The following is a 27,409-nucleotide window of genomic DNA, read 5'->3' as shown; positions in this document are numbered from 1 at the left end:
AACATAATGAAGTGACGGCCGCCCGCCGGCCTCACACTACAATCATAACATAAAAGATATATGAAGAACCCCTCAGCACTGGGTCTCCGGTATAACTCCAAGGCTGAGCATAGTAATAATAAATTCCACTCATACATCGATTGACTGTAAATCCTTCCATAATGACAGATAAAGCCTCCACATACCCATCAATAAATCAATAAATCAGCAGCCCCAAATAAACAGTGCTCAGCCCCCCCCCCCTCATCTATAGAGCTCTCAACTACCCCGACTGGGTCCCTCTGCCCCCCTCATCTATAGAGCTCTCAACTACCCCCGACTGGGTCCCTCTGCTCCCCTCATCTATAGAGCTCCCAACTACCCCCGACTGAGTCCCTCTGCCCCCCTCATCTATAGAGCTCCCAACTACCCCCGACTGGGTCCCTCTGCTCCCCTCATCTATAGAGCTCCCAACTACCCCCGACTGGGTCCCTCTGCCCCCTCATCTATAGAGCTCCCAACTACCCCCGACTGGGTCCCTCTGCTCCCCTCATCTATAGAGCTCCCAACTACCCCCGACTGGGTCCCTCTGCCCCCCTCATCTATAGAGCTCCCAACTACCCCCGACTGGGTCCCTCTGCCCCCCTCATCTATAGAGCTCCCAACTACCCCCGACGGGGTCCCTCTGCCCCCCTCATCTATAGAGCTCCCAACTACCCCCGACTGGGTCCCTCTGCCCCCCTCATCTATAGAGCTCCCAACTACCCCCGACTGGGTCCCTCTGCCCCCCTCATCTATAGAGCTCCCAACTACCCCCGACGGGGTCCCTCTGCCCCCCTCATCTATAGAGCTCCCAACTACCCCTGACTGGGTCCCTCTGCCCCCCTCATCTATAGAGCTCCCAACTACCCCCGACTGGGTCCCTCTGCCCCCCTCATCTATAGAGCTCCCAACTACCCCCGACTGGGTCCCTCTGCCCCCCTCATCTATAGAGCTCCCAACTACCCCCGACTGGGTCCCTCTGCCCCCCTCATCTATAGAGCTCCCAACTACCCCCGACTGGGTCCCTCTGCCCCCCTCATCTATAGAGCTCCCAACTACCCCCGACTGGGTCCCTCTGCCCACCTCATCTATAGAGCTCCCAACTACCCTCTACTGGGTCCCTCTGCCCCCCTCATCTATAGAGCTCCCAACCACCTCCGACTGGGTCCCTCTGCCCCCCTCATCTATAGAGCTCCCAACTACCCCCGACTGGGTCCCTCTGCCCCCCTCATCTATAGAGCTCCCAACTACCCCCGACTGGGTCCCTCTGCCCACCTCATCTATAGAGCTCCCAACTACCCCCGACTGGGTCCCTCTGCCCCCCTCATCTATAGAGTTCTATATAAAATGCACTATTTATCTTTAACCATTTCAGCCCCGGAAGATTTGACTGCTCAATGACCGGGCCATTATTTGCGATTCGGCACAGCGTCGCTTTAGCTGACAGTTGTGCGGTCGTGCACCGCTGTACCCAAATAAAATTGACGTCCTTTTTTTCCCCACTAATAGAGAGATTTCTTTTGGCGGTATTTGATCAGCTCTGCGGTTTTTATTTTTTGTGTTATAAACAAAAAAATAGCGACAATTTTGAAAAAAACACAGCCCCTCCTCCACTGTGGGCTCCCCCACCCAGCGAAGTGATAAGCGCCCCTAGGCCTATGGGATCCTAGTTGCAGGATAATCAGTATTGGGGTACGATCCGACCCCCCCAGGTAAGTATGAGACACCATAGGTATTAGGGCAGTATTAGTGAAGGTCATATCTGTAATGAAATGTCTCACACTCCTCTTGAGTGTTTTCATCATATATCACTTCCTTCCAGTCTATAGATATCAGATATTCCAACCACTGACAACCACAAACTAGGCAATACTCGTTTGGTTGCTCAACATAAAAAAATGATTGGGTACACAGGTAATAATCGGGACAATCCCCCCCTTTGCATTCCGGGCAGGATAGACTGTCCAATCAGCAGGGAGAGATGTTGGAGGCATCCCCCCCCTCCTCCTCACAGCTAACACACATCCCATAATATCCAAGGCAGGCAGACACAATAGAACAATGGAATACAGCCACACCCCAAACGATCACAGCAAAGAGTACACAACAGTATGGGATAATATACAATATATACAACATTCCAGTGTGATTGTACGGCGAGTCTGATTAGTACAGATTGTAGTGGGGTTCTCGATCGCCCTGTCCCCTGAATAGACACAGGGGGACTTAGACATAGGAGGTGTATGGGGAGCTGAAACAAGGGTTTCCCAACCTCTCCAAGGTTTTCTTGTTCCACGGCCCTCCCCCCACCCAAAGTGACTCCCGTCACAATATCTATCCTAGATGAGGAGGCAAACATCGGCGATCGATCAGAAGATCGATAGGATCCTTCCACCTCCATCATTCAGGGAAACCAGCTGCTGCCCAATGTCATCATTCATGATCAGACGCCGCTGTGGGTTGGAGGTATCCGGGGAATAATCTAGAATATTGTTGGAATCTGCAGCTGCCTAGGGTGACCCTCTTCCCTCTCCCTGCAGTCAGCAACTATGTCGGTCTCAACACAATAGTCAGCAGCTCCCGAGGCCCTCCAGAGGCACAGGGGTGGGGGACTATGCTGCCTGTGACAGTGTCCTGACTAAATTAAATGGAGGAAGATAAGGAGACATCCCCTGCGCTGCACGCCTCTGCCAGACCGCCAGTGATCTGTCTGTGTTCCCATCATGTCTCCGCCAGTCTCTGATGTCCTTCTACAGCCAGCTCTGCCCACTGAGGCACGGTCCCCCCGGAGGTCACTCTCCCTCCCGAACAATGGCGGAGCTCTGGGTGACAGGTGGAGCCTGGAATTGAGGCGGGCAGCATTTAAAATGGTTTGTTCCTCGCACTGGTAGCAGCAGGTTCACGTATACTAGTACTATAGAGAGATATAGTATATAGAGAGACTAGTATACAGCTGCAGAGGTGAACCCCAGTCACCAGGTAAGTAAATATTTTCACTGTTACTGAAATTGCATACTGTTTGTAAAATGTACATACAGATACAGTTTATAATTATCTGCCAATCACTGATTTGTGTGTACCGAGGCCCCCCCTCCCTGGTGAGGCTGCATTAGATGGACGCTGTTACTAGGAGTCAGGGGTACAGCTGGGGGGTGGCAAAATGAGGTTTCGCCTAGGGTGTCAAAAATCCTCGCACCAGCCCTGAGTCCACCTGTGTGTCATTTAATCTCAGTATAAATACAGCTGTTCTGTGAAGCCCTCAGAGGTTTGTTAGAGAACCTTAGTGAACAAACAGCATCATGAAGGCCAAGGAACACACCAGACAGGTCAGGGATAAAGTTGTGGAGAAGTATAAAGCAGGGTTAGGTTATAAAAAAAAAATCTCCCAAGCTTTGAACATCTCACGGAGCTCTGTTCAATCCATCATCTGAAAATGGAAAGAGTATGGCACAACTGCAAACCTACCAAGACATGGCCGTCCACCTAAACTGACCGGCCGGGCAAGGAGAGCATTCATCAGAGAAGAGCCAAGAGGTCCATGGTAACTCTGGAGGAGCTGCAGAGATCCACAGCTCAGGTGGGAGAATCTGTCCACAGGACAACTATTAGTCGTGTTCTCCACAAATCTGCCCTTTATGGAAGAGTGACAAGAAGAAAGACATTGGTGAAAGAAAGTCATAAGAAGTCCTGTTTGTAGTTTGTGAGAAGCCATGTGGAGGACACAGCAAACATGTGGAAGAAGGTGATCTGGTCAGAGGAGACCAAAATTCAACTTTATGGCCTAAAAGTAAAACGCTATGTGTGGGGAAAACTAACACGGCACATCACCCTGAACACACCATCCCCACCGTGAAACATGGTGGTGGCAGCATCATGTGGTGGGGATGGTTTTCTTCAGCAGGGACAGGGAAGCTGGTCAGAGTTGATGGGAAGATGGATGGAGACAAATACAGGACAATCTTAGAAGAAAACCTGTTAGAGTCTACAAAAGACTTGAGACTGGGGCGGAGGTTCACCTTCCAGCAGGACAACGACCCGAAACATCCAGCCAGAGCTACAATGGAATGGTTTAGATCAAAGCATATTCATGTGTTAGAATGGCCCAGTCACAGTCCAGACCTAAATCACATTGAGAATCTGTGGCAAGACTTGAAAATTGCTGTTCACAGACGCTCTCCATCCAATCTGACAGAACTTGAGATATTTTACAAAGAAGAATGGGCAGAAATGTCCTCTCTAGATGTGCAAAGCTGGTAGAGACACCCCCAAAAAGACTTGTAGAGAAAGGGGGTTCTACAAAGTATTGACTCCGGGGGGCGCCATACAAATGTCCCCCCCCCACACTTTTCACATATTTATTTGTATCATTTATCATTTTCCTTCCACTTCACAATTATGTGACACTTTGTGTTGGTCTATCACATAAAATCCCAATAAAATACATTTATGTTTCTGGTTGTAACAAAATGTGGGGAATTTCAAGGGGTATGAATACTTTTTCCAGGCACTGTGTGGCCCATTTGGATCCAAGGACCCAACAAGTGGGTTTCTTGTAAAAACATAATGTGGGGGTGCCGGTCTGCAGACATTTCAGCACTAGGGCCCCTTTAAATTTAGACTTCAGTCCCCTGACATTCCAGGAGATAATCTGATGTCATTTGATGACTGTAATTCCCACAGTAACCACTAGATGGGAGCCCAGAGCCATAGAGAGCCACTGACAGAGCTGAACCAATCATTGAACATCAATAAATATATCAGGGGATCTATAATAGTGCAAAAGACTTGAATGAGAGATGCAAAAAAAAAACAAAAAATACAGGTAAATGCAAAAAAAATTAGCATTAAGTCAAAAAGTCCCAACATAACATCCGCCTGTCCCTCCAACTCAAATAACAAAATAATAACTGAGATGGAGGATTTAAAAAAAACCTTGAATAGACATCACTGAGAATTACTCCAAGAACCCCACAGGGGGAGTAGGGGGGGGGGGTCCAGTTTATGAATAAAGAAAAAACAAATTTCAAGGGAGAACTCCAGACCCCATCCATCAGAATATGATATGAAAGTGTAATAAATGAGGTAAGTAGATGAGATCATACAGAGAGGTACAGTATCCGACAAAAGTAAGTACACCCCTGACATTTGTGTAAATCTTTTCTTCTCTCTTTTCATGTGACAACACTGAAGAAATGACACTTTGTCTACAATGTAAAGTAGTGAGTGTACAGCTTGTATAACAGTGTAAATTTGCTGTCCCCTCAAAATAACTCAACACACAGCCATTAATGTCTAAACCGCTGGCAACAAAAGTCAGTACACCCCTAAGTGAAAATCTCCAAATTGGGCCCAAAGTGTCAATATTTTGTGTGGCCACCATTATTTTCCAGCACTGCCTTAACCCTCTTGGACATGGAGGTCACCAGAGCTTCACAGGTTGTCACTGGAGTCCTCTTCCCCTCCCCCATGATGACATCACAGAGCTGGTGGATGTTAGAGACCTTGCGCTCCTCCACCTTCCATTTGAGGATGCCCCACAGATGATCAATAGGGTTTAGGTCTGGAGACATGCTTGGCCAGTCCATCACCTTTACCCTCAGCTTCTTTAGCAAGGCAGTGGTGGTCTTGGAGGTGTGTTTGGGGTGGTTATCATGTTGGAATACTGCCCTGCGGTCCAGTCTCTGAAGGGAGGGGATCATGCTCTGCTTCAGTATGTCACAGTACATGTTGGCATTCATGGTCCCCTCAATGATCTGTAGCCCCCCAGTGCCGGCAGCACTCATGTACCCCCAGACCATGACACTCCCACCACCATGCTTCACTGTAGACAAGACACACTTGTCTTTGTCCTCCTCACCTGGTTGCCCCCACACACGCTTGTCACCATCTGAACCAAATACGTTTATCTTGGTCTCATCAGACCACAGGACATGGTTCCAGTAATCCATGTCCTTAGTCTGCTTGTCTTCAGCAAACTGTTTGTGGACTTTCTTGTGCATCATCTTTAGAAGAGGCTTCCTTCTGGGATGACAGCCATGCAGACCAATTTGATGCAGTGTGCGGCGTATGGTCTGAGCACTGACAGGCTGACCCCCCACCCCTACAACCTCTGCAGCAATGCTGGCAGCACTCATACGTCTATTTCCCAAAGACAACCTCTGGATATGACGCTGATCACGTGACCTCAACTTCTTTGGTGGACCATGGCGAGGCCTGTTCTGAGGGGAACCTGTCCTGTTATACCGCTGTATGGTCTTGGCCACCGTGCTGCAGATCAGTTTCAGGGTCTTGGCAATCTTCTTATAGCCTAGGCCATCTTTATGTAGAGCAACAATTCTTTTATTCAGATCCTCAGAGAGTTCTTTGCCATGAGGTGCCATGTTGTACTTCCAGTGACCAGTATGAGAGAGTGAGAGCGATAACACCAAATTTAACACACCTGCTCCCCATTCACACCTGAGACCTTGTAACACTAACGAGTCACATGACACCGGGGAGGGAAAATGGCTAATTGGGCCCAAATTGGAGATTTTCACTTAGGGGTGTACTGACTTTTGTTGCCAGCGGTTTAGACATTAATGGCTGTGTGTTGAGTTATTTTGAGGGGACAGTAAATTTACACTGTTATACAAGCTGTACACTCACTACTTTACATTGTAGACAAGTGTCATTTCTTCAGTGTTGTCACATGAAAAGATAGAAGAAAAGATTTACACAAATGTCACTGAGGGGTGTACTTACTTTTGTGAGATACAGTATGTAGATGAGATCATACAGAGAGGTATGTAGGTGATGCTCCTTGTGCCAATGATGTGAAAATTGCTACCATCTGTATGTATTATTTTCTTTCTGGCTTCTTTTTTTCCAGTATATTCCAATGCCGGTTCTGTACGGCATTTTCCTGTACATGGGGGTGGCATCTCTCAATGGCATTCAGGTAAGTCTCCACATTGATAACAATACTCAGATATTACTCTAGAATGAAGTAAGTGTCTTCTCTGAGCCCAGCGTGCCATGATGATCCACCTCCAAGAGATGTCATTGATGACCTGGGCTCACAGAAAGCAGACTGTGTCCTCCCCGGTATGGATGTAAGGACTGAAGGTGCAAAAGATCCATACGGATGCTGCATGTCTCCGCCTGCCATCCATTTTGTCATCCTTGCGTGGTGCATACTCGGCTCTTATTTCATTGTACTTAGTACGTTGTACTTATCTGTGGGCCAATCCCACGCCATTATCTCTCAGTTCTTCCCCAAATATTTAAAGCAATCAATTACACCCCCATAGAGTGATTGGATGTCAAAGATAAATCATCATTACACTATGGAAGAAATTACACACAACAAGTTAAAGCCTCTACAAAATGCTCCAACCTTGGTCTTTGTACTCTAACCTTGGTCTATGTACTCTTACCTTAGGTCCTTATACTCCAACCTTAATCTTCATACTCTAACCGTGGGTCCTTATACTCCAACATTGGTCTTCGTACTCTAACCTTGGGTCCTTATACTCCAACCTTGGTTTTTGTACTCTAACCTTGGGTTCTTACCTTCTAACCTTGGTCTTTATATTCTAACCTTGGTCCTCATACTCTAACCTTGGTCTTCATACACTAACCTTGGTTCCTTATGCTCCAACCCTGGTCTCCGTACTCTAACCTTGGGTCCGTATACTCCAACCTTGGTCTTCATACTCTAACCTTGGGTTCTTATGCTCTAACCCTGTTCTTTATACTCTAACCTTGGGTCTTTGTACTCTAACCTTGGGTCCTTATACGCCAACCTTGGTCTTTGTACTCTAACCTTGGGTATTTATACTCCAACCTTAATTTCCGAAATCTAACCTTGGGTCCTTATATTCCAACCTTGGTCTTCCTACTCTAACCTTGGGTCTTAATACTCCAACCTTGGTCTTTGTACTCTAACCTTGGTCTTTGTACTCTAACCTTGGGTATTTATACTCCAACCTTAATCTCCGAACTCTAACCTTGGGTTCTTATATTCCAACCTTGGTCCTCGTACTCCAACCTTGGTCTTAGTTCTCTAACCCTGGGTCCTTACACTCCAACCTTGGTCTTTGTACTCTAACCTTGGGTTCTTACGTTCTAACCTTGGTCTTTATACTCTAGCCGTGGGGTTCTTACCTTCTAACCTTGGTCTTTATACTCTAACCTTGGTCTTCAAACTCTAACCTTGGGTCCTTATGCTCCAACCTTGGTCTCTGTACTCCAACCTTGGTCTTCATATGCTAACCTTGGGTTCTTATGCTCTAACCCTGGTCTTTATACTCTAACCTTGGGTCTTCGTACTCTAACCTTGGGTCCTTATACTCCAACCTTGGTCTTTGTACTCTAACCTTGGGTCCTTATACTCCAAACTTGGTCTTTGTACTAACCTTGGGTTCTTACGTTTTAACCTTGGTCTTTATACTCCAACCTTGCGTTCTTACCTTCTAACCTTGGTCTTTGTACTCTAACCTTGGTTATCATACTCTAACCTTGGGTCCGTATACTCCAACCTTAGTCTTCATACTCTAACCTTGGGTCCCTATACTCTAACCTTGGTCTTTGTACTTTAACCTTGGGTCATACTCTAACCTTGGTCTTTGTACTTTAACCTTGGGTCATACTCTAACCTTGGTCTTTATACTCTAACCTTGGGTCTTTATACTTTTACCTTGAGTCTTCGTACACTAACCTTGGGTCTTTATACTCTAACCTTTGGTTCTTATGTTCTAACCTTGGTCTTTTATACTCTAATCTTGGGTCTTTAGGTTCCAACCCTGGTCTTCATACTCTAACCTTGGTCTTCGTGCTCTAACCTTGGTCTTCGTACTCTAACCTTTGGTCTTTATATTCTAACCTTGGGTGTTTATACTCTGACTTGGGTCTTTATACTCCGACCTTGGGTCTTTGTGCTATATTTATATTATTTGCTATTTGTACTCAATAAAAAGTTTATTAAGAAAAAAATATTCTGGCAAAAAAGGAAAAGCAAAATAATGTAAATTCCTGTTCTATCTGTTTTTAGTTCTGGGATCGCTGCAAGCTTTTCCTAATGCCAGCAAAGCACCAGCCTGACTATGCATATCTCCGACACGTCCCTCTGCGCCGGGTCCATTTGTTCACCGTTGTTCAAATCGTCTGCCTGACAGTTCTCTGGATACTCAAGTCTACTGTTGCCGCCATCATTTTCCCTGTCATGGTAAGGAGAACATATATATATATATATATATATATTACTATTATTATATTATAGTGAGATAAACAGATGGTGATCCAGTCATCTCCGTAGTCATTGTAAGTGTTGTAATAAAATATAATGAGGAAAACAATAGTTGTGGTCACTATTCACCCAAAGGCTTATCGGTAATTTTATGACCACAATGCAGGAAAATTCAGATTTTGTCATTCTTAGGATCTTTTTTCACCTATCCTGAAAGTTTAAGGGAAATTAATTAAAGAAGAACTTCAGGCAGATATAAAAGACGAGTAAATGTGAAACAGCTGGTACTCAAAAACCAGGAATAGTGTCTTTAAAAGAAACAAATGTTGCGCTATTTCCTTTTATAAGTCCTCATAACCACATACTACAAAATTGTGTTATAAAAAAAATTTGAATTCAATATTAAAGTGATTGGTGTGTTGGAAACCAACAGAGAACAAATTCCAAAGAAAGTTCTAAGGATCCCAAGTGTCCAAAATATAACAATATACTAATAAATAAAATAAAAACATAACTGATACAAAAGAATATGTGTGTGATGCTATTTATCCAAACACACAAAGTTTGTATCCATAAGATTGATAATGTTATAATTAGTACAAAATATCAAACAGATTTCATTAGTGTCCTTTATGTGTGTTGATCTCATGTGCTGATAAAAGATACTAAGTGATCAAAAGGGCGGGAATTACTAAAGGAAAATAGACTGTGCACCCTGCAAGTGCAGTTGCTCCAGATCTTAGTAAATGAGGTAAATATTCACTTTGCAAAGAATACCCAATCATGTGCAAGGAAAATGTAAAAAACAGCCTTTTTGCTTGCATACCATTGGATGATGGAATTCAGCAGAGCTTCCCCTCATTTACTAAGCTCTGGAACAACTGCACTTTGCAAAGCGCACAGTCTATTTTCCTTTAGTAAATCAACCCCAAAGTGTCATATATACTCCATTTTGCACATTTTCCTGTATTCCAAGGTACAATGTTTCATCTGGTAAAGATAGCCTCTTACCATATATGATGGATCCCTATTATAGAGATCCAAACTGCTAGATAAAAAATCCCGATATGCATAGGCGTGCGCACAGGGTGTGCCTGGGCACATCCTAATCACCCGTGTGCATTAGCATTATCCAGGGGTGGCATCAGGTGGGTGGTTGGGGTGCCGGTGGCCAGTGTAAATGCCTCCAATATATTAAAGGCTAGGTTCTACTAGGAACAGATTCCACCTATACTTAGGATGTAAGGTAATATACTCCCAATCAACTGTCTCCCACCATCAGAGCCTCCTCCCTGTGACAGCAGGAGGCGCTCATGTGTGTTTGAGCTTTGGGGTGCACACCCTAATGCAATAGGCTGTGCATACCTATGCCGATATGTGTAGATGTTCTTTTCACTGCTGCCACATTACCGAAAATCTAGCTGAGCCCCGGTGATTGGGAGACCAAAGAGACAAATTACTATCTCAGAAAGCTCAATCTGTTTGTAGAATTACCGGCATGGATATCCCAGGTGCAGTGATAATACATCCATGTAATTCTTAGTTGGAGCTCCACATTTTCGGAAATCATAAAAAAGGAGAAAAAAGCCTCATAGTGTAAAATCATAAACAATTTTATTAAAATCTTAAAGGTTACGCTTACACCGAGGCAGAAAATTCAGGCACAAGAAGTTTAAAATCTGGCGGCAATATCACTCATCTAGCCAGTTGGTTGGCGTTACAAAAAATCTCCGATCCGACGCGTTTCCACACAAATGTCATCTACTGGGAATAGAGGATAGTGATTCATCTCTTTGGTCTCCCAATCACCGGGGCTCAGCTTGATTTTCGTTAATGTGGCAGCAGTGAAAACTAAATCTACCCATATCGGGATTTTTTATCCAGCAGGTTGGATCTCTGTAATAGGGATCCATCATATACGGTAAGAGGCTATCTCTACCAGATGAAATATTGTACCTTGGAATACAGGAGTATATATATATATATATATGACACTTTGTATCACTTAACCGCTTGCTGACTGCTGCACGACGATATACGTCCCTCCATCATCGCAGGGTAGCAGGTGCGCGCCCGCGTGTCCTGCAGACTTAATGTCCGCCGGTGGCCCGTCATCGTGGCACGGAGAGGCAGAACGGGGAGATGTAAACAAGGCATTTCCCTATTCTGCCTAGTGACATGACAAGGATCTACTGTTCCCTGTGATCTCTGTCATGTTCTAGTGAGCCCATCCCCCCCTACAGTGAGAACACGCTGAGGGAACACAGATAACCCCTCGATCGCCCCCTAGTGTTAACTCCTTCCCTGCCAGCGACATTTATACAGTAATCAGTGGTTATTTGTAGCTCTGATCTCTGTATAAATGTCAGTAATCCCAAAAAAGTGTCAAAAGTGTCCGATCTGTCCGCCGCAATGTCGCGGTTATGATAAAAATCACTGATCGCCGCCATCACTAGTAAAAAAAAATGAATAATAAAAATGCCATTAATCTATCCTCTATTTTGTAGACGCTATAACTTTTGCACAAACCGATCAATATACACTTATTGCGATTTTTTTTTTACCAAAAATATGTAGAAGAAGAATACGTATCGGTCTAAACTGAGGAATTTGTTTTTTTATATTTTTTGGGGGGATATTTTATTATAGCAAAAATTTAAAAATATTGTTTTTTTTTTCAAAATTGTCGGTCTTTTTTTGTTTATAGTGCAAAAAATAAAAACCGCAGAGCTGATCAAATACCACCAAAAGAAAACTCTATTTGTGGGGGAAAAAAAGGACGTCAATTTTGTTTGGTGGCAACGTCGCACAACCGCGCAATTGTCAGTCAAAGCGACGCAGTGCCGAATCGCAAAAAGTGGCCTGGTCATTAAGGGGGTAAATTCTTCCATGGCTGAAGTGGTTAATATCTTTTATCAGCACATGAGATCCACACACATAAAGGAACTAGTGAACTCTGATATTTTGTACCATTTATTCAGTGTTATGATTATGAACTTTGTGTGTTTGGATAAATGACATCACACATATTCTTTTGTATCAGTTTTGTATTTTTATTATTCTTTAGTAATTGATGTTTTGGACACTTTGGGATCCTTAGAATTTTCTTCGGAATTTTTTCCTTGTTGGTTTCCAATTCATCGATCACTTTAACTACTTAAGGACCGAGCCTCTTTTTGAGATCTGTTGCTTAAAAGTTAAAATCAGGTTTTTTTTTGCTTGAAAATTACTTAGAACCCCCAAACATTATAGATTTTTTTCGTTGCAATACTTTCTGTCACACCGTATTTGCGCAGCGGCCTTACAAACGCAATTTTTTGGGAAAAAATACACTTTTTTAAATTAAAAAATAAGACAACAGTAAAGTTAGCCGATTTTTTTTTTATATTGTGAAAAGATAATGTAAAGTAAATTGATACCCAACATGTCACACTTCAAAATTGCGTCCGCTTGTGGAATGGCGACAAATTTTGACCCTTAAAATTCTCCATATGCAAAGTTGAAAAATTCTACAGGTTACCAGTTTAGAGTTACAGAGGAGGTCTAGTGGTAGAATTATTGCTCTCGCTCTACCGATCGCGGCGATACCTCACATGTGTGGTTTGAACACCGTTTTCATATGCGGGCGCTGCTCACGTATGTGTTCACTTCTGTGCGTGAGCGCGGGGGATGGGGCTTTTTAATAAAAACTTTTTTTTCTTATTTATTTTACTTTTTATTTTTTATTTTTATACTGTCCATTTAAAAAAATAGTTTGTGTCACTTTTATTCCTATTACAAGGAATGTAAATTGTAATAGAACAAATCATGACAGGTCCTCTTCTATACGAGATCTGGGGGGTCACATGACTTCACATCTCATATTTACACTAAAATACAATAAAAAATAAATAAATAAAAAATGTCTTTTTTTTTCAATAAAATTTTTTTCCCCTTTAAGACCATTGGGGTGAAGTGATGTGTGACGTCACTTCCGTCATCCAATGGTGTGGAGCCGAGCGGGGGCCGTCTATCGATCACTCGGCATCCAGCCTCAGAGGGGAAAGGATCGGATTGTCTCCGCCGCTACCGACAGCTCCGGTAAGGGGGGGAGACCACCGGGGAGCGGCTGGAGAGAGAGGGGGGAGACCACCGGGGAGCGGCTGGTGGGGGGGGGAGACCACCGGGGAGCGGCTGGAGGGGGGGAGACCACCGGGGAGCAGCTGGAGAGAGAGGGGGGGAGACCACCGGGGAGCAGCTGGAGAGAGAGGGGGGGAGACCACCGGGGAGCGGCTGGAGGGGGGGAGACCACCGGGGAGCAGCTGGAGAGAGAGGGGGGGAGACCACCGGGGAGCGGCTGGAGGGGGGGAGACCACCGGGGAGCAGCTGGAGAGAGAGGGGGGGAGACCACCGGGGAGCGGCTGGAGGGGGGGAGACCACCGGGGAGCGGCTGGAGAGAGAGGGGGGAGACCACCGGGGAGCGGCTGGTGGGGGGGGGAGACCACCGGGGAGCGGCTGGAGGGGGGGAGACCACCGGGGAGCAGCTGGAGAGAGAGGGGGGGAGACCACCGGGGAGCAGCTGGAGAGAGAGGGGGGGAGACCACCGGGGAGCGGCTGGAGGGGGGGAGACCACCGGGGAGCAGCTGGAGAGAGAGGGGGGGAGACCACCGGGGAGCGGCTGGAGGGGGGGAGACCACCGGGGAGCAGCTGGAGAGAGAGGGGGGGAGACCACCGGGGAGCAGCTGGAGAGAGAGGGGGGGAGACCACCGGGGAGCAGCTGGAGAGAGAGGGGGGGAGACCACCGGGGAGCGGCTGGAGAGGGGGGGAGACCACCGGGGAGCGGCTGGTGGGGGGGGGAGACCACCGGGGAGCGGCTGGTGGGGGGGGGGAGACCACCGGGGAGCAGCTGGAGAGAGAGGGGGGAGACCACCGGGGAGCGGCTGGAGAGGGGGGGAGACCACCGGGGAGCGGCTGGTGGGGGGGGGAGACCACCGGGGAGCGGCTGGTGGGGGGGGGGAGACCACCGGGGAGCGGCTGGAGAGGGGGGGAGACCACCGGGGAGCGGCTGGTGGGGGGGGGAGACCACCGGGGAGCGGCTGGAGAGGGGGGGAGACCACCGGGGAGCGGCTGGTGGGGGGGGGAGACCACCGGGGAGCGGCTGGTGGGGGGGGGAGACCACCGGGGAGCGGCTGGAGAGGGGGGGAGACCACCGGGGAGCGGCTGGTGGGGGGGGGAGACCACCGGGGAGCGGCTGGAGAGGGGGGGAGACCACCGGGGAGCGGCTGGTGGGGGGGGGGAGACCACCGGGGAGCGGCTGGAGAGAGGGGGGGTCACCTTTCCCATTGCCAATAAAAGAGATTTTGCGGCGAATCCGCTGCAGAGACCACTTTTATCTGGAAGCGGAACGCCCGCCGTGTAAAACGATACCGGGATTATGGCGTCAATCTGCGGCCATAACAACGGTATTCCACGTTAAACAGCTGCCGTATAATGACAGCCGCCGTATAATGACAGCCGATGTATAATGACAGTCGCCGTATAATGACAGCCGCCGTATAATGACAGCCGCCGTATAATGACAGCCGCCGTATGACAGCCGATGTATAATGACAGCCGATGTATAATGACAGCCGCCGTATAATGACAGCCGATGTTAATGACAGCCGATGTATAATGACAGCCGCCGTATAATGACAGCCGCCGTATAATGACAGCCGATGTATAATGACAGCTGCCGTATAATGACAGCCGCCGTATAATGACAGCCGCCGTATGACAGCCGATGTATAATGACAGCCGATGTATAATGACAGCTGATGTATAATGACAGCCGATGTATAATGACAGCCGCCGTATAATGACAGCCGCCGTATAATGACAGCCGATGTATAATGACAGCCGATGTATAATGACAGCCGCTGTATAATGACAGCCGCCGTATAATGACAGCCGATGTATAATGACAGCCGCCGTATAATGACAGCCGCCGTATAATGACAGCCGATGTATAATGACAGCCGCTGTATAATGACAGCCGATGTATAATGACAGAATGCTGATAGGAGGAGAGAGCGGAGTGACAGAGAGATGAGCTCATCACTGTCCAATCACAGGTAGGGGGCGAGTCCAGTGTGACCTGGGCTCAGAGGAAGTGGGTTTATGGATGCTTCCCATCAGAGGACATCTCACACTAATATATATATATATTGTCAGTTTGATATTTTCTCTGATTGGACGCACAGAAAGGATAAAATCTTCACCATCTGCTGAGCACAAAACCCAATCACAGCGCAGGCGGCTGGTTCTGGGCGGTCGTCCCGTGATCACACCCACTGCGGGGGCGGGGCTCTATGTGATCACAAATTGAGGTAAAGCACCAATCAGAGGCTCTTTACCATGTGATCAGTTGTGTCCAATCACCAATTATAATAGGAGCCGGTTATCAGCTCTCCTTTCCTCACTCTGACAACATTGGGGGAGGGGAGAGAAGAGCCGATAACTGGCTTCCCTAAAAGGGACATCAACACTGATAATCAGTGCCGCCCATCAGTGGCCATCAGTGCCCATCAGTGCCGCCCATCAGTGCCCATCAGTGCCGCCCATCAGTGCCCATCAGTGCCGCTCATCAGTGCCCATCAGTGCCCATCAGTGCCGCTCATCAGTGCCCATCAGTGCCCATCAGTGCCGCTCATCAGTGCCCATCAGTGCTGCTCATCAGTGCCCATCAGTGCCCATCAGTGCCGCCCATAAGTGCCCATCAGTGCCCATCAGTGCCCATCAGTGCCGCTCATCAGTGCCCATCAGTGCCCATCAGTGCCGCTCATCAGTGCCCATCAGTGCCGCTCATCAGTGCCCATCAGTGCCGCCCATCAGTGCCGCCCATCAGTGCCGCTCATCAGTGCCCATCAGTGCCGCCCATCAGTGCCCATCAGTGTCGCCCATCAGTGCCACCCATCAGTGCCCATCAGTGCCGCCCATAAGTGCCCATCAGTGCCGCAAATCAGTGCTGCCCATCAGTGCCGCCCATCAGTGCCCATCAGTGCCGCCCATCAGTGCCCATCAGTGCCGCCCATCAGTGCCCATCAGTGCCACCCATCAGTGCCCATCAGTGCGGCCCATCAGTGCCCATCAGTGCCGCCCATCAGTGCCAACTATTAGTGCCCATCAGTGCCCATCAGTGCCACCCATCAGTGCCACCCATCAGTGCCCATCAGTGCCGCCCATCAGTGCCCATCAGTGCCGCCCATCAGTGCCCATCAGTGCCGCCCATCAGTGCCACTCATCAGTGCCCATCAGTGCCGCCCATCAGTGCCACTCATCAGTGCCCATCAGTGCCCATCAGTGCCGCCCATCAGTGCCACTCATCAGTGCCCATCAGTGCCGCCCATCAGTGCCGCTCATCAGTGCCCATCAGTGCTGCCCATCAGTGCCCATCAGTGCCACCCATCAGTGCCCATCAGTGCAGCCCATCAGTGCCCATCAGTGCCACCCATCAGTGCCACCCATCAGTGCCGCCCATCAGTGCCCATCAGTGCCGCCCATCAGTGCCGCCCATCAGTGCCCATCAGTGCCGCCCATCAGTGCCCATCAGTGCCGCCCATCAGTGCCGCCCATCAGTGCCCATCAGTGCCCATCAGTGCCACCCATCAGTGCCGCCCATCAGTGCCCAACAGTGCCGCCCATCAGTGCCACCCATCAGTGCCCATCAGTGCCGCCCATCAGTGCCAACTATCAGTGCCCATCAGTGCCGCCCATCAGTGCCCATCAGTGCCACCCATCAGTGCAGCCCATCAGTGCCCATCAGTGCAGCCCATCAGTGCCCATCAGTGCCCATCAGTGCCGCCCATCAGTGCCCATCAATGAAGGAGAAAAATGACCTGTTTATGAAATTTTATAACAAACTATGAAATAGTTTGGAGGTTTTTTTTCAAAATTTTCAGCCTTACTTCATTTATTTAGCAAAAAATAAGGAGAGCAGGAAGTGGTAGAAGTGCCTGGTAATGGGGGGGAGGGGGTACAAGTGCCTGGTATTGGGGGGGGTAGAAATGCCTGGTATTGGGGGAGGGTATATAAGTGCCCGGTATTGGGGGGGGTAGAAGTGCCCGGTATTGGGGGGGTAGAAGTGCCCGGTATTGGGGGGGTAGAAGTACCCGGTATTGGGGGGGTAGAAGTGCCTGGTATTGGGGGGGAGGGGGTAGAAGTGCCTGGTATTGGGGGGGTAGAAGTGCCCGGTATTGGGGGGGTAGAAGTGCCCGGTATTGGGGGGGTAGAAGTGCCTGGTATTGGGGGGGAGGGGGTAGAAGTGCCTGGTAATGGGGGGGTAGAAATGCCTGATATTGGGGGAGGGTATATAAGTGCCCGGTATTGGGGAGGGTAGAAGTGCCCGGTATTGGGGGGGTAGAAGTGCCTGGTAATAGGGGGGAAGGGGGTAGAAGTGCCTGGTAATAGGGGGGAAGGGGGTAGAAGTGCCTGGTAATAGGGGGGAAGGGGGTAGAAGTGCCTGGTAATGGGGGGGAGGGGGTAGAAGTGCCCGGTATTGGGGGGGTAGAAGTGCCCGGTATTGGGGGGTAGAAGTGCCCGGTATTGGGGGGGTAGAAGTGCCTGGTAATGGGGGGAAGGGGGTACAAGTGCCTGGTATTGGGGGGGGTAGAAATGCCTGGTATTGGGGGAGGGTATATAAGTGCCCGGTATTGGGGGGGGTAGAAGTGCCCGGTATTGGGGGGGTAGAAGTGCCCGGTATTGGGGGGGTAGAAGTACCCGGTATTGGGGGGGTAGAAGTGCCTGGTATTGGGGGGGAGGGGGTAGAAGTGCCCGGTATTGGGGGGGTAGAAGTGCCCGGTATTGGGGGGGTAGAAGTGCCTGGTATTGGGGGGGAGGGGGTAGAAGTGCCTGGTAATGGGGGGGTAGAAATGCCTGATATTGGGGGAGGGTATATAAGTGCCCGGTATTGGGGAGGGTAGAAGTGCCCGGTATTGGGGGGGAGGGGGTAGAAGTGCCTGGTAATGGGGGAGGGGTAGAAGTGCCTGGTATTGGGGGGTATATAAGTGCCCGGTATTGGGGGGGTAGAAGTGCCTGGTAATGGGGGGGAGGGGGTAGAAGTGCCTGGTATTGGGGGGGTAGAAATGCCCGGTATTGGGGAGGGTAGACGTGCCCGGTATTGGGGGGGTAGAAGTGCCTGGTAATGGGGGGAGGGGGTAGAAGTGCCCGGTATTGGGGGAGGGGTAGAAGTGCCTGGTAATGGGGGGGAGGGGGTAGAAGTGCCTGGTATTGGGGGGGGTAGAAATGCCTGGTATTGGGGGAGGGTATATAAGTGCCCGGTATTGGGGGGGGGTAGAAGTGCCTGGTAATGGGGGGGAGGGGGTAGAAGTGCCCGGTATTGGGGGGGTAGAAGTGCCTGGTATTGGGGGGGAGGGGGTAGAAGTGCCTGGTAATGGGGGAGGGGTAGAAGTGCCTGGTATTGGGGGGGTAGAAGTGCCCGGTATTGGGGGGGTAGAAGTGCCCGGTATTGGGGGGGTAGAAGTGCCCGGTATTGGGGGGGTAGAAGTGCCTGGTATTGGGGGGGGAGGGGGTAGAAGTGCCTGGTAATGGGGGAGGGTATATAAGTGCCCGGTATTGGGGGGGTAGAAGTGCCTGGTAATGGGGGGGAGGGGGTAGAAGTGCCCGGTATTGGGGGAGGGTATATAAGTGCCCGGTATTGGGGGGGTAGAAGTGCCTGGTAATCGGGGGGAGGGGGTAGAAGTGCCCGGTATTGGGGAGGGTAGAAGTGCCCGGTATTAGGGGGGTAGAAGTGCCCGGTATTGGGGGGGTAGAAGTGCCCGGTATTGGGGGGGGTAGAAGTGCCCGGTATTGGGGGGGGTAGAAGTGCCCGGTATTGGGTGGGTAGAAGTGCCTGGTATTGGGGGGGAGGGGGTAGAAGTGCCTGGTAATGGGGCTGGGGTAGAAGTGCCTGGTATTGGGGGGGGTAGAAGTGCCCGGTATTGGGGGGTAGAAGTGCCCGGTATTGGGGGGGTAGAAGTGCCTGGTATTGGGGGGGAGGGGGTAGAAGTGCCTGGTAATGGGGGGGTAGAAATGCCTGATATTGGGGGAGGGTATATAAGTGCCCGGTATTGGGGAGGGTAGAAGTGCCCGGTATTGGGGGGGTAGAAGTGCCTGGTAATAGGGGGGAAGGGGGTAGAAGTGCCCGGTATTGGGGGAGGGTATATAAGTGCCCGGTATTGGGGAGGGTAGAAGTGCCCGGTATTAGGGGGGGTAGAGGTGCCCGGTATTGGGGGGGTAGAAGTGCCCGGTATTGGGGGGTAGAAATGCCCAGTATTGGGGGGGTAGAAGTGCCCGGTATTGGGGAGGGGGTAGAAGTGCCCGGTATTGGGGGGGTAGAAGTGCCCGGTATTGGGGGTGTAGAAGTGCCCGGTATTGGGGGGGGTAGAAGTGCCCGGTATTGGGGGGGGTAGAAGTGCCCGGTATTGGGGAGGGGGTAGAAGTGCCCGGTATTGGGGGGGTAGAAGTGCCCGGTATTGGGGGGGTAGAAGTGCCCGGTATTGGGGAGGGGGTAGAAGTGCCCGGTATTGGGGGGGTATAAGTGCCCGGTATTGGGGGGGTAGAAGTGCCCGGTATTGGGGGGGTAGAAATGCCCAGTATTGGGGGGGTAGAAGTGCCCGGTATTGGGGAGGGGGTAGAAGTGCCCGGTATTGGGGGGGGGTGTAGAAGTGCCTGGTATTGGGGGGGTAGAAGTGCCCGGTATTGGGGAGGGTAGAAGTGCCCGGTATTAGGGGGGGTAGAAGTGCCCGGTATTGGGGGGGTAGAAGTGCCCGGTATTGGGGGGGTAGAAGTGCCCGGTATTGGAGGGGTAGAAGTGCCCGGTATTGGGGGGGGTAGAAGTGCCCGGTATTGGGGGGGTAGAAGTGCCCGGTATTGGGGGGGTAGAAATGCCCAGTACTGGGGGGGTAGAAGTGCCCGGTATTGGGGGGGTAGAAGTGCCCGGTATTGGGGGGGGTAGAAGTGCCCGGTATTGGGAGGGTAGAAGTGCCCGGTATGGGGGGGTAGAAGTGCCCGGTATTGGGGGGTAGAAGTGCCCGGTATTGGGAGGGGTAGAAGTGCCCGGTATTGGAGGGGGGTAGAAGTGCCCGGTATTGGGGGGGGTAGAAGTGCCCAGTATTGGGGGGGTAGAAGTGCCCGGTATTGGGGGGGGTAGAAGTGCCCGGTATTGGAGGGGGGTAGAAGTGCCCGGTATTGGGGGGGTAGAAGTGCCCGGTATTGGGGGGGTAGAAATGCCCGGTCCTGGGGGGGTAGAAGTGCCCGGTACTGGGGGGTAGAAGTGCCCAGTACTGGGGGGGTAGAAGTGCCTGGTAATGGGGGAGGGGTAGAAGTGCCTGGTATTGGGGGAGGTAGAAGTGCCCGGTATTGGGGGGGAGGGGGTAGAAGTGCCTGGTAATGGGGGGGGTAGAAATGCCTGGTATTGGGGGAGGGTATATAAGTGCCCGGTATTGGGGGGGTAGAAGTGCCCGGTATTGAGGGGGAGGGGGTAGAAGTGCCTGGTAATGGGGGGGTAGAAATGCCTGGTATTGGGGGAGGGTATATAAGTGCCCGGTATTGGGGGGGTAGAAGTGCCTGGTAATGGGGGGGAGGGGGTAGAAGTGCCCAGTATTGGGGGAGGGTATATAAGTGCCCGGTATTGGGGGGGTAGAAGTGCCTGGTAATGGGGGGGAGGGGGTAGAAGTGCCCGGTATTGGGGGGGTAGAAGTGCCCGGTATTGGGGGGTAGAAGTGCCCGGTATTGGGGGGGTAGAAGTGCCTGGTATTGGGGGGGAGGGGGTAGAAGTGCCTGGTAATGGGGGAGGGGTAGAAGTGCCTGGTATTGGGGGGGGTAGAAGTGCCCGGTATTGGGAGGGTAGAAGTGCCCGGTATTGGGGGGGGTAGAAGTGCCTGGTATTGGGGGGGGAGGGGGTAGAAGTGCCTGGTAATGGGGGGGGTAGAAATGCCTGATATTGGGGGAGGGTATATAAGTGCCCGGTATTGGGGAGGGTAGAAGTGCCCGGTATTGGGGGGGTAGAAGTGCCTGGTAATGGGGGGGAGGGGGTAGAAGTGCCCGGTATTGGGGGAGGGTATATAAGTGCCCGGTATTGGGGAGGGTAGAAGTGCCCGGTATTGGGGAGGGTAGAAGTGCCCGGTATTAGGGGGGGTAGAGGTGCCCGGTATTGGGGGGGTAGAAGTGCCCGGTATAGGGGGGTAGAAGTGCCCAGTATTGGGGGGGTAGAAATGCCCGGTATTGGGGGGGTAGAAGTGCCCGGTATTGGGGGGGTAGAAGTGCCCGGTATTGGGGAGGGGGTAGAAGTGCCCGGTATTGGGGGGTGTAGAAGTGCCTGGTATTGGGGGGGGTAGAAGTGCCGGTATTGGGGGGGGTAGAGGTGCCCGGTATTGTGGAGGGGGTAGAAGTGCCCGGTATTGGGGAGGGGGTAGAAGTGCCCGGTATTGGGGGGGTAGAAGTGCCCGGTATTGGGGGGGGTAGAAGTGCCCGGTATTGGGGGGGGGTAGAAGTGCCCGGTATTGGGGGGGTAGAAGTGCCCGGTATTGGGGAGGGGGTAGAAGTGCCCGGTATTGGGGGGGTAGAAGTGCCTGGTATTGGGGGGGTAGAAGTGCCCGGTATTGGGGGGGTAGAAATGCCCGGTATTGGGGGGTAGAAGTGCCCGGTATTGGGGAGGGGGTAGAAGTGCCCGGTATTGGGGGGTGTAGAAGTGCCTGGTATTGGGGGGTAGAAGTGCCCGGTATTGGGGGGGTAGAAGTGCCCGGTATTGTGGAGGGGGTAGAAGTGCCCGGTATTGGGGAGGGGGTAGAAGTGCCCGGTATTGGGGGGGTAGAAGTGCCCGGTATTGGGGGGGTAGAAGTGCCCGGTATTGGAGGGGGTAGAAGTGCCTGGTATTGGGGGGGTAGAAGTGCCCAGTATTGGGGGGGTAGAAGTGCCCGGTATGGGGGGGGTAGAAGTGCCCGGTATTGGGGGGGGTAGAAGTGCCCGGTATTGGAGGGGGGTAGAAGTGCCTGGTATTGGAGGGGTAGAAGTGCCCGGTATTGGGGGGGGTAGAAGTGCCCGGTATTGGGGGGGTAGAAGTGCCCGGTATTGGGGGGGTAGAAGTGCCCGGTATTGGGGGGGTAGAAGTGCCCGGTATTGGGGTAGAAGTGCCCGGTATTGGGGGGTAGAAGTGCCCGGTATTGGGGGGGTAGAAGTGCCCGGTACTGGGGGGGGTAGAAGTGCCCGGTACTGGGGGGGTAGAAGTGCCCGGTACTGGGGGGGTGGAAGTGCCCGGTATTGGGGGGGTAGAAGTGCCCGGTATTGGAGGGGGGTAGAAGTGCCCGGTATTGGGGGGGTAGAAGTGCCCGGTATTGGGGGGGTAGAAGTGCCCGGTATTGGGGGGGGTAGAAGTGCCCGGTATTGGGGGGGTAGAAGTGCCCGGTATTGGGGGGGTAGAAGTGCCCGGTATTGGGGGGGTAGAAGTGCCCGGTATTGGGGGGGGTAGAAGTGCCCGGTATTGGGGGGGTAGAAGTGCCCGGTATTGGGGAGGGGGTAGAAGTGCCCGGTATTGGAGGGGGGTAGAAGTGCCTGGTATTGGGGGGTAGAAGTGCCCGGTATTGGGGGGGTAGAAGTGCCCGGTATTGGGGGTGTAGAAGTGCCCGGTATTGGGGGTGTAGAAGTGCCTGGTATTGGGGGGGTAGAAGTGCCGGTATTGGGGGGGTAGAAGTGCCTGGTATTGGGGGGGTAGAAGTGCCCGGTATTGGGGGGGTAGAAGTGCCCGGTATTGGGGGGGGTAGAAATTCCCGGATTGGGGCGGTAGCAGTGCCTGGTATTGGGGGGCGGGTAGAAGTGCCTGGTATTGGGGGGGTAGAAGTGCCCGGTATTGGGGGGGTAGAAGTGCCCGGTATTGGGGGGGTAGAAGTGCCCGGTATTGGGGGGGTAGAAGTGCCCGGTATTGGGGGGGGTAGAAGTGCCCGGTATTAGGGGGGGTAGAAGTGCCCGGTATAGGGGGGGTAGAAGTGCCCGGTATTGGGGGGGTAGAAGTGCCCGGTATTGAGGGGTAGAAGTGCCCGGTATTGGGGGGGGTAGAAGTGCCCGGTATTGGGGGGGTAGAAGTGCCCGGTATTGGGGGGGTAGAAGTGCCCGGTATTGGAGGGGTAGAAGTGCCAGGTATTGGGGGGGTAGAAGTGCCCGGTATTGGGGGGGTAGAAGTGCCCAGTATTGGGGGGGTAGAAGTGCCCGGTATTGGGGGGGTAGAAGTGCCCGGTATTGGGGGGGTAGAAGTGCCCGGTATTAGGGGGGTAGACGTGCCCAGTATTGGGGGGGTAGAAGTGCCCAGTATTGGGGGGGTAGAAGTGCCCGGCATTGGGGGGTAGAAGTGCCCGGTATTGGGGGGGGGTAGAAGTGCCCGGTATTGGGGGGGTAGAAGTGCCCGGTATTGGGGGGGTAGAAGTGCCCGGTATTGGGGGGGGTAGAAGTGCCCGGTATTAGGGGGGGTAGAAGTGCCCGGTATTGGGGGGGGTAGAAGTGCCCGGTATTAGGGGGGGGTAGAAGTGCCCGGTATTGGGGGGGTAGAAGTGCCCGGTATTGGGGGGGGTAGAAGTGCCCGGTATTGGGGGGGTAGAAGTGCCCGGTATTGGAGAGGTAGAAGTGCCAGGTATTGGGGGGGTAGAAGTGCCCGGTATTGGGGGGGGTAGAAGTGCCCGGTATTGGGGGGGTAGAAGTGCCCGGTATTGGAGGGGGGTAGAAGTGCCCGGTATTGGGGGGGTAGAAGTGCCCGGTATTGGGGGGGTAGAAGTGCCCGGTATTGAGGGGTAGAAGTGCCCGGTATGGGGGGGGGGGGTAGAAGTGCCCGGTATTGGGGGGGTAGAAGTGCCCAGTATTGGGGGGGGTAGAAGTGCCCGGTATTGGGGGGGTAGCAAACCTGACCAATATTCTGCCTTGCTTCATAGAGGAGATCTGAGGATGTCCTGTCTGTAGCCTGACTGATGTCCAGCTCTGTGTACAACCATAAAAAGTCATATACTGTATATATATATATTTAGGTTCTGCATGTGGTGCACCTTGCTCCTTGAATGTGATTTCTGAGAGGGTTCCCATCATTCCTTTGGGAACTTCTGCTCCTGCCCTATGTACCCGTCTACATTGGTGGTGCAGGTTAGGCTTAGACATGTGTAGGTCTGTCCAGTGATATACCTTCTAGTAGGACAGGAAGGAGATCTCCCGGTGAATCATGGGAGTAAATCATTCACCAAGTCCTGGTGGACCTGGAGCAGAATGAACAGATATAGATAACCATCATCTGATCCGCCCAGATCTGAAGACTTCCGGCATTGGGTAATAGAGAAGAAGGTTAGTGGTCTTTTTGGGGGGGAAAACAATAGAGAAGAAGTTGGATGTGTTCTGTGCTCACCACCTTGACGTGTTCCCACAGATCCTTGGCCTGATGATGGTGAGGAAGATGCTGGATTGGGTGTTCAGCCAACACGACCTTGCCTGGTTGGATGACATTTTACCAGAAAAAGACAAGAAGAAACAAGAAGACAAGAAGAAGAAGAAAGGGAAAGAAGAGGTGGATAGTGATGAGGTAAGATGGTGACAATGGTGATGTCATACTGGTAGGGAAGAGTTCATCTCGGTTCCGGGTTAAAGTGCATTCCAGAGGAGGATTACTCCACTTTATCTGTACAATGGATCTATGTCCAACCAAACACAGGAAATGTAATGAAAACAATGGGTGGGGGGGGGGGGGTTAAGTAGACGGGGCACTCTGCAAGGGCAGCTGCTCCAGAGCTCAGTGAATGTTGTTGGATACAAATAACCGCACTATTGATCAGGAGTTCTCCATCACATCTCTTAACATCCCAAATCATAGGACAATCCACCTCATTCACCAAATAGTCCAATCCTAAAACCTCTGGAGAACAACTCAGAATGAACAAGTTAGGATCACAATATTTCCCTTGTCCCCCCATAATCTGCACACGGGGGGTTCAAGAAGTTGGAAGCGTCCCTAAGCGTGTGGATTACTCATGATTTCAAATACATCAAATTTATTGTGAGTGGATTTATGTTCAAAGTGGAAATTCATTTTCATGTGTCTCCCCGTGTTTTATGGTAATCTGAGATGAGTTATGAGATTGTAAATTGCCTATTAATTAAGGGGATCGGTTATTGGTCACAGGTGCTTGAGGTCTATATAACCTTCTGTAGGACTCATTGTCTGATCATCTTTGAGTTTGCTGGAACTGGACTAAGTGGTGAGTTAAAAACCAGAGATGAAAACAGGAGGTTATAACCGGAGTCACCAAACCTGGAAGTAGCATCTGAATCTTCCTGTTAGTAATATTATTATTGTAACTGTAGAGGTGACCATAGACACTGACAAGCCCTCCAACTCTCAGATTGCATGGAAGATTGACTTTGTCTGCGGGATATTATATATGTGTATTGTAAGTACATGTGGTCAGCTAGTACCTGTGTATTGTAGTGTAGAGTACCCGTGTATTGTAGTGTAGAGTACCTGTGTATTGTAGTGTAGAGTACCCGTGTATTGTAGTGTAGAGGACCCGTGTATTGTAGTGTAGAGGACCCGTGTATTGTAGTGTGGAGTACCCGTGTATTGTAGTGTAGAGTACCCGTGTATTGTAGTGTAAAGTACCCGTGTATTGTAGTGTAGAGTACCTGTGTATTGTAGTGTAGAGTACCTGTGTATTGTAGTGTAGAGTACCTGTGTATTGTAGTGTAGAGGACCCGTGTATTGTAGTGTGGAGTACCCGTGTATTGTAGTGTAGAGTACCTGTGTATTGTAGTGTAAAGTACCCGTGTATTGTAGTGTGGAGTACCCGTGTATTGTAGTGTGGAGTACCCGTGTATTGTAGTGTAGAGTACCTGTGTATTGTAGTGTAAAGTACCCGTGTATTGTAGTGTAGAGTACCTGTGTATTGTAGTGTAGAGTACCCGTGTATTGTAGTGTAGAGGACCCGTGTATTGTAGTGTAGAGTACCTGTGTATTGTAGTGTAAAGTACCCGTGTATTGTAGTGTAGAGTACCTGTGTATTGTAGTGTAGAGTACCCGTGTATTGTAGTGTAGAGGACCCGTGTATTGTAGTGTAGAGGACCCGTGTATTGTAGTGTGGAGTACCCGTGTATTGTAGTGTGGAGTACCCGTGTATTGTAGTGTAGAGGACCCGTGTATTGTAGTGTGGAGTACCCGTGTATTGTAGTGTGGAGTACCCGTGTATTGTAGTGTGGAGTACCCGTGTATTGTAGTGTAGAGTACCCGTGTATTGTAGTGTGGAGGACCCGTGTATTGTAGTGTAGAGTACCCGTGTATTGTAGTGTGGAGGACCCGTGTATTGTAGTGTAGAGTACCTGTGTATTGTAGTGTAAAGTACCCGTGTATTGTAGTGTAGAGTACCCGTGTATTGTAGTGTAGAGTACCCGTGTATTGTAGTGTGGAGTACCCGTGTATTGTAGTGTAGAGTACCCGTGTATTGTAGTGTAGAGTACCCGTGTATTGTAGTGTAGAGTACCCGTGTATTGTAGTGTAGAGTACCTGTGTATTGTAGTGTAGAGGACCCGTGTATTGTAGTGTAGAGTACCTGTGTATTGTAGTGTAAAGTACCCGTGTATTGTAGTGTAGAGTACCCGTGTATTGTAGTGTAGAGTACCCGTGTATTGTAGTGTAGAGTACCCGTGTATTGTAGTGTGGAGGACCCGTGTATTGTAGTGTAGAGTACCCGTGTATTGTAGTGTAGAGTACCCGTGTATTGTAGTGTAGAGTACCCGTGTATTGTAGTGTAGAGGACCCGTGTATTGTAGTGTAGAGTACCCGTGTATTGTAGTGTAGAGTACCTGTGTATTGTAGTGTAAAGTACCCGTGTATTGTAGTGTAGAGTACCTGTGTATTGTAGTGTAAAGTACCCGTGTATTGTAGTGTAGAGTACCTGTGTATTGTAGTGTAAAGTACCCGTGTATTGTAGTGTAGAGTACCCGTGTATTGTAGTGTAGAGTACCCGTGTATTGTAGTGTAGAGTACCCGTGTATTGTAGTGTAGAGTACCCGTGTATTGTAGTGTAGAGTACCCGTGTATTGTAGTGTAGAGTACCCGTGTATTGTAGTGTAGAGTACCCGTGTATTGTAGTGTAGAGTACCCGTGTATTGTAGTGTAGAGTACCTGTG

General features: G+C 50.6%; 1 protein-coding gene across 7 annotated transcripts in view; it reads left to right on the top strand.

The window, feature by feature from the left end:
• The window catches only part of SLC4A5 (solute carrier family 4 member 5), a 241,374-nt gene that overhangs the window by 200,807 nt on the left and 13,158 nt on the right, over positions 1–27,409 (top strand). For all 7 annotated transcript variants that reach the window (XM_073618224.1, XM_073618223.1, XM_073618221.1 and 4 more), the window contains 3 exons: positions 6,890–6,958; positions 9,053–9,226; positions 24,660–24,812. In XM_073618224.1, coding sequence (XP_073474325.1) covers positions 6,890–6,958; positions 9,053–9,226; positions 24,660–24,812 — 396 coding nt within the window. The remainder of the gene's footprint in view (positions 1–6,889; positions 6,959–9,052; positions 9,227–24,659; positions 24,813–27,409) is intronic.

The sequence above is a fragment of the Aquarana catesbeiana genome, linkage group LG03 (assembly GCF_042186555.1).
Source record: "Aquarana catesbeiana isolate 2022-GZ linkage group LG03, ASM4218655v1, whole genome shotgun sequence".
NCBI classification, from domain to species: Eukaryota; Metazoa; Chordata; class Amphibia; order Anura; family Ranidae; genus Aquarana; species Aquarana catesbeiana.
The sequence above is the reverse complement of the archived record's forward strand: the minus strand, read 5'-3'. Positions and strand labels throughout refer to the sequence as shown.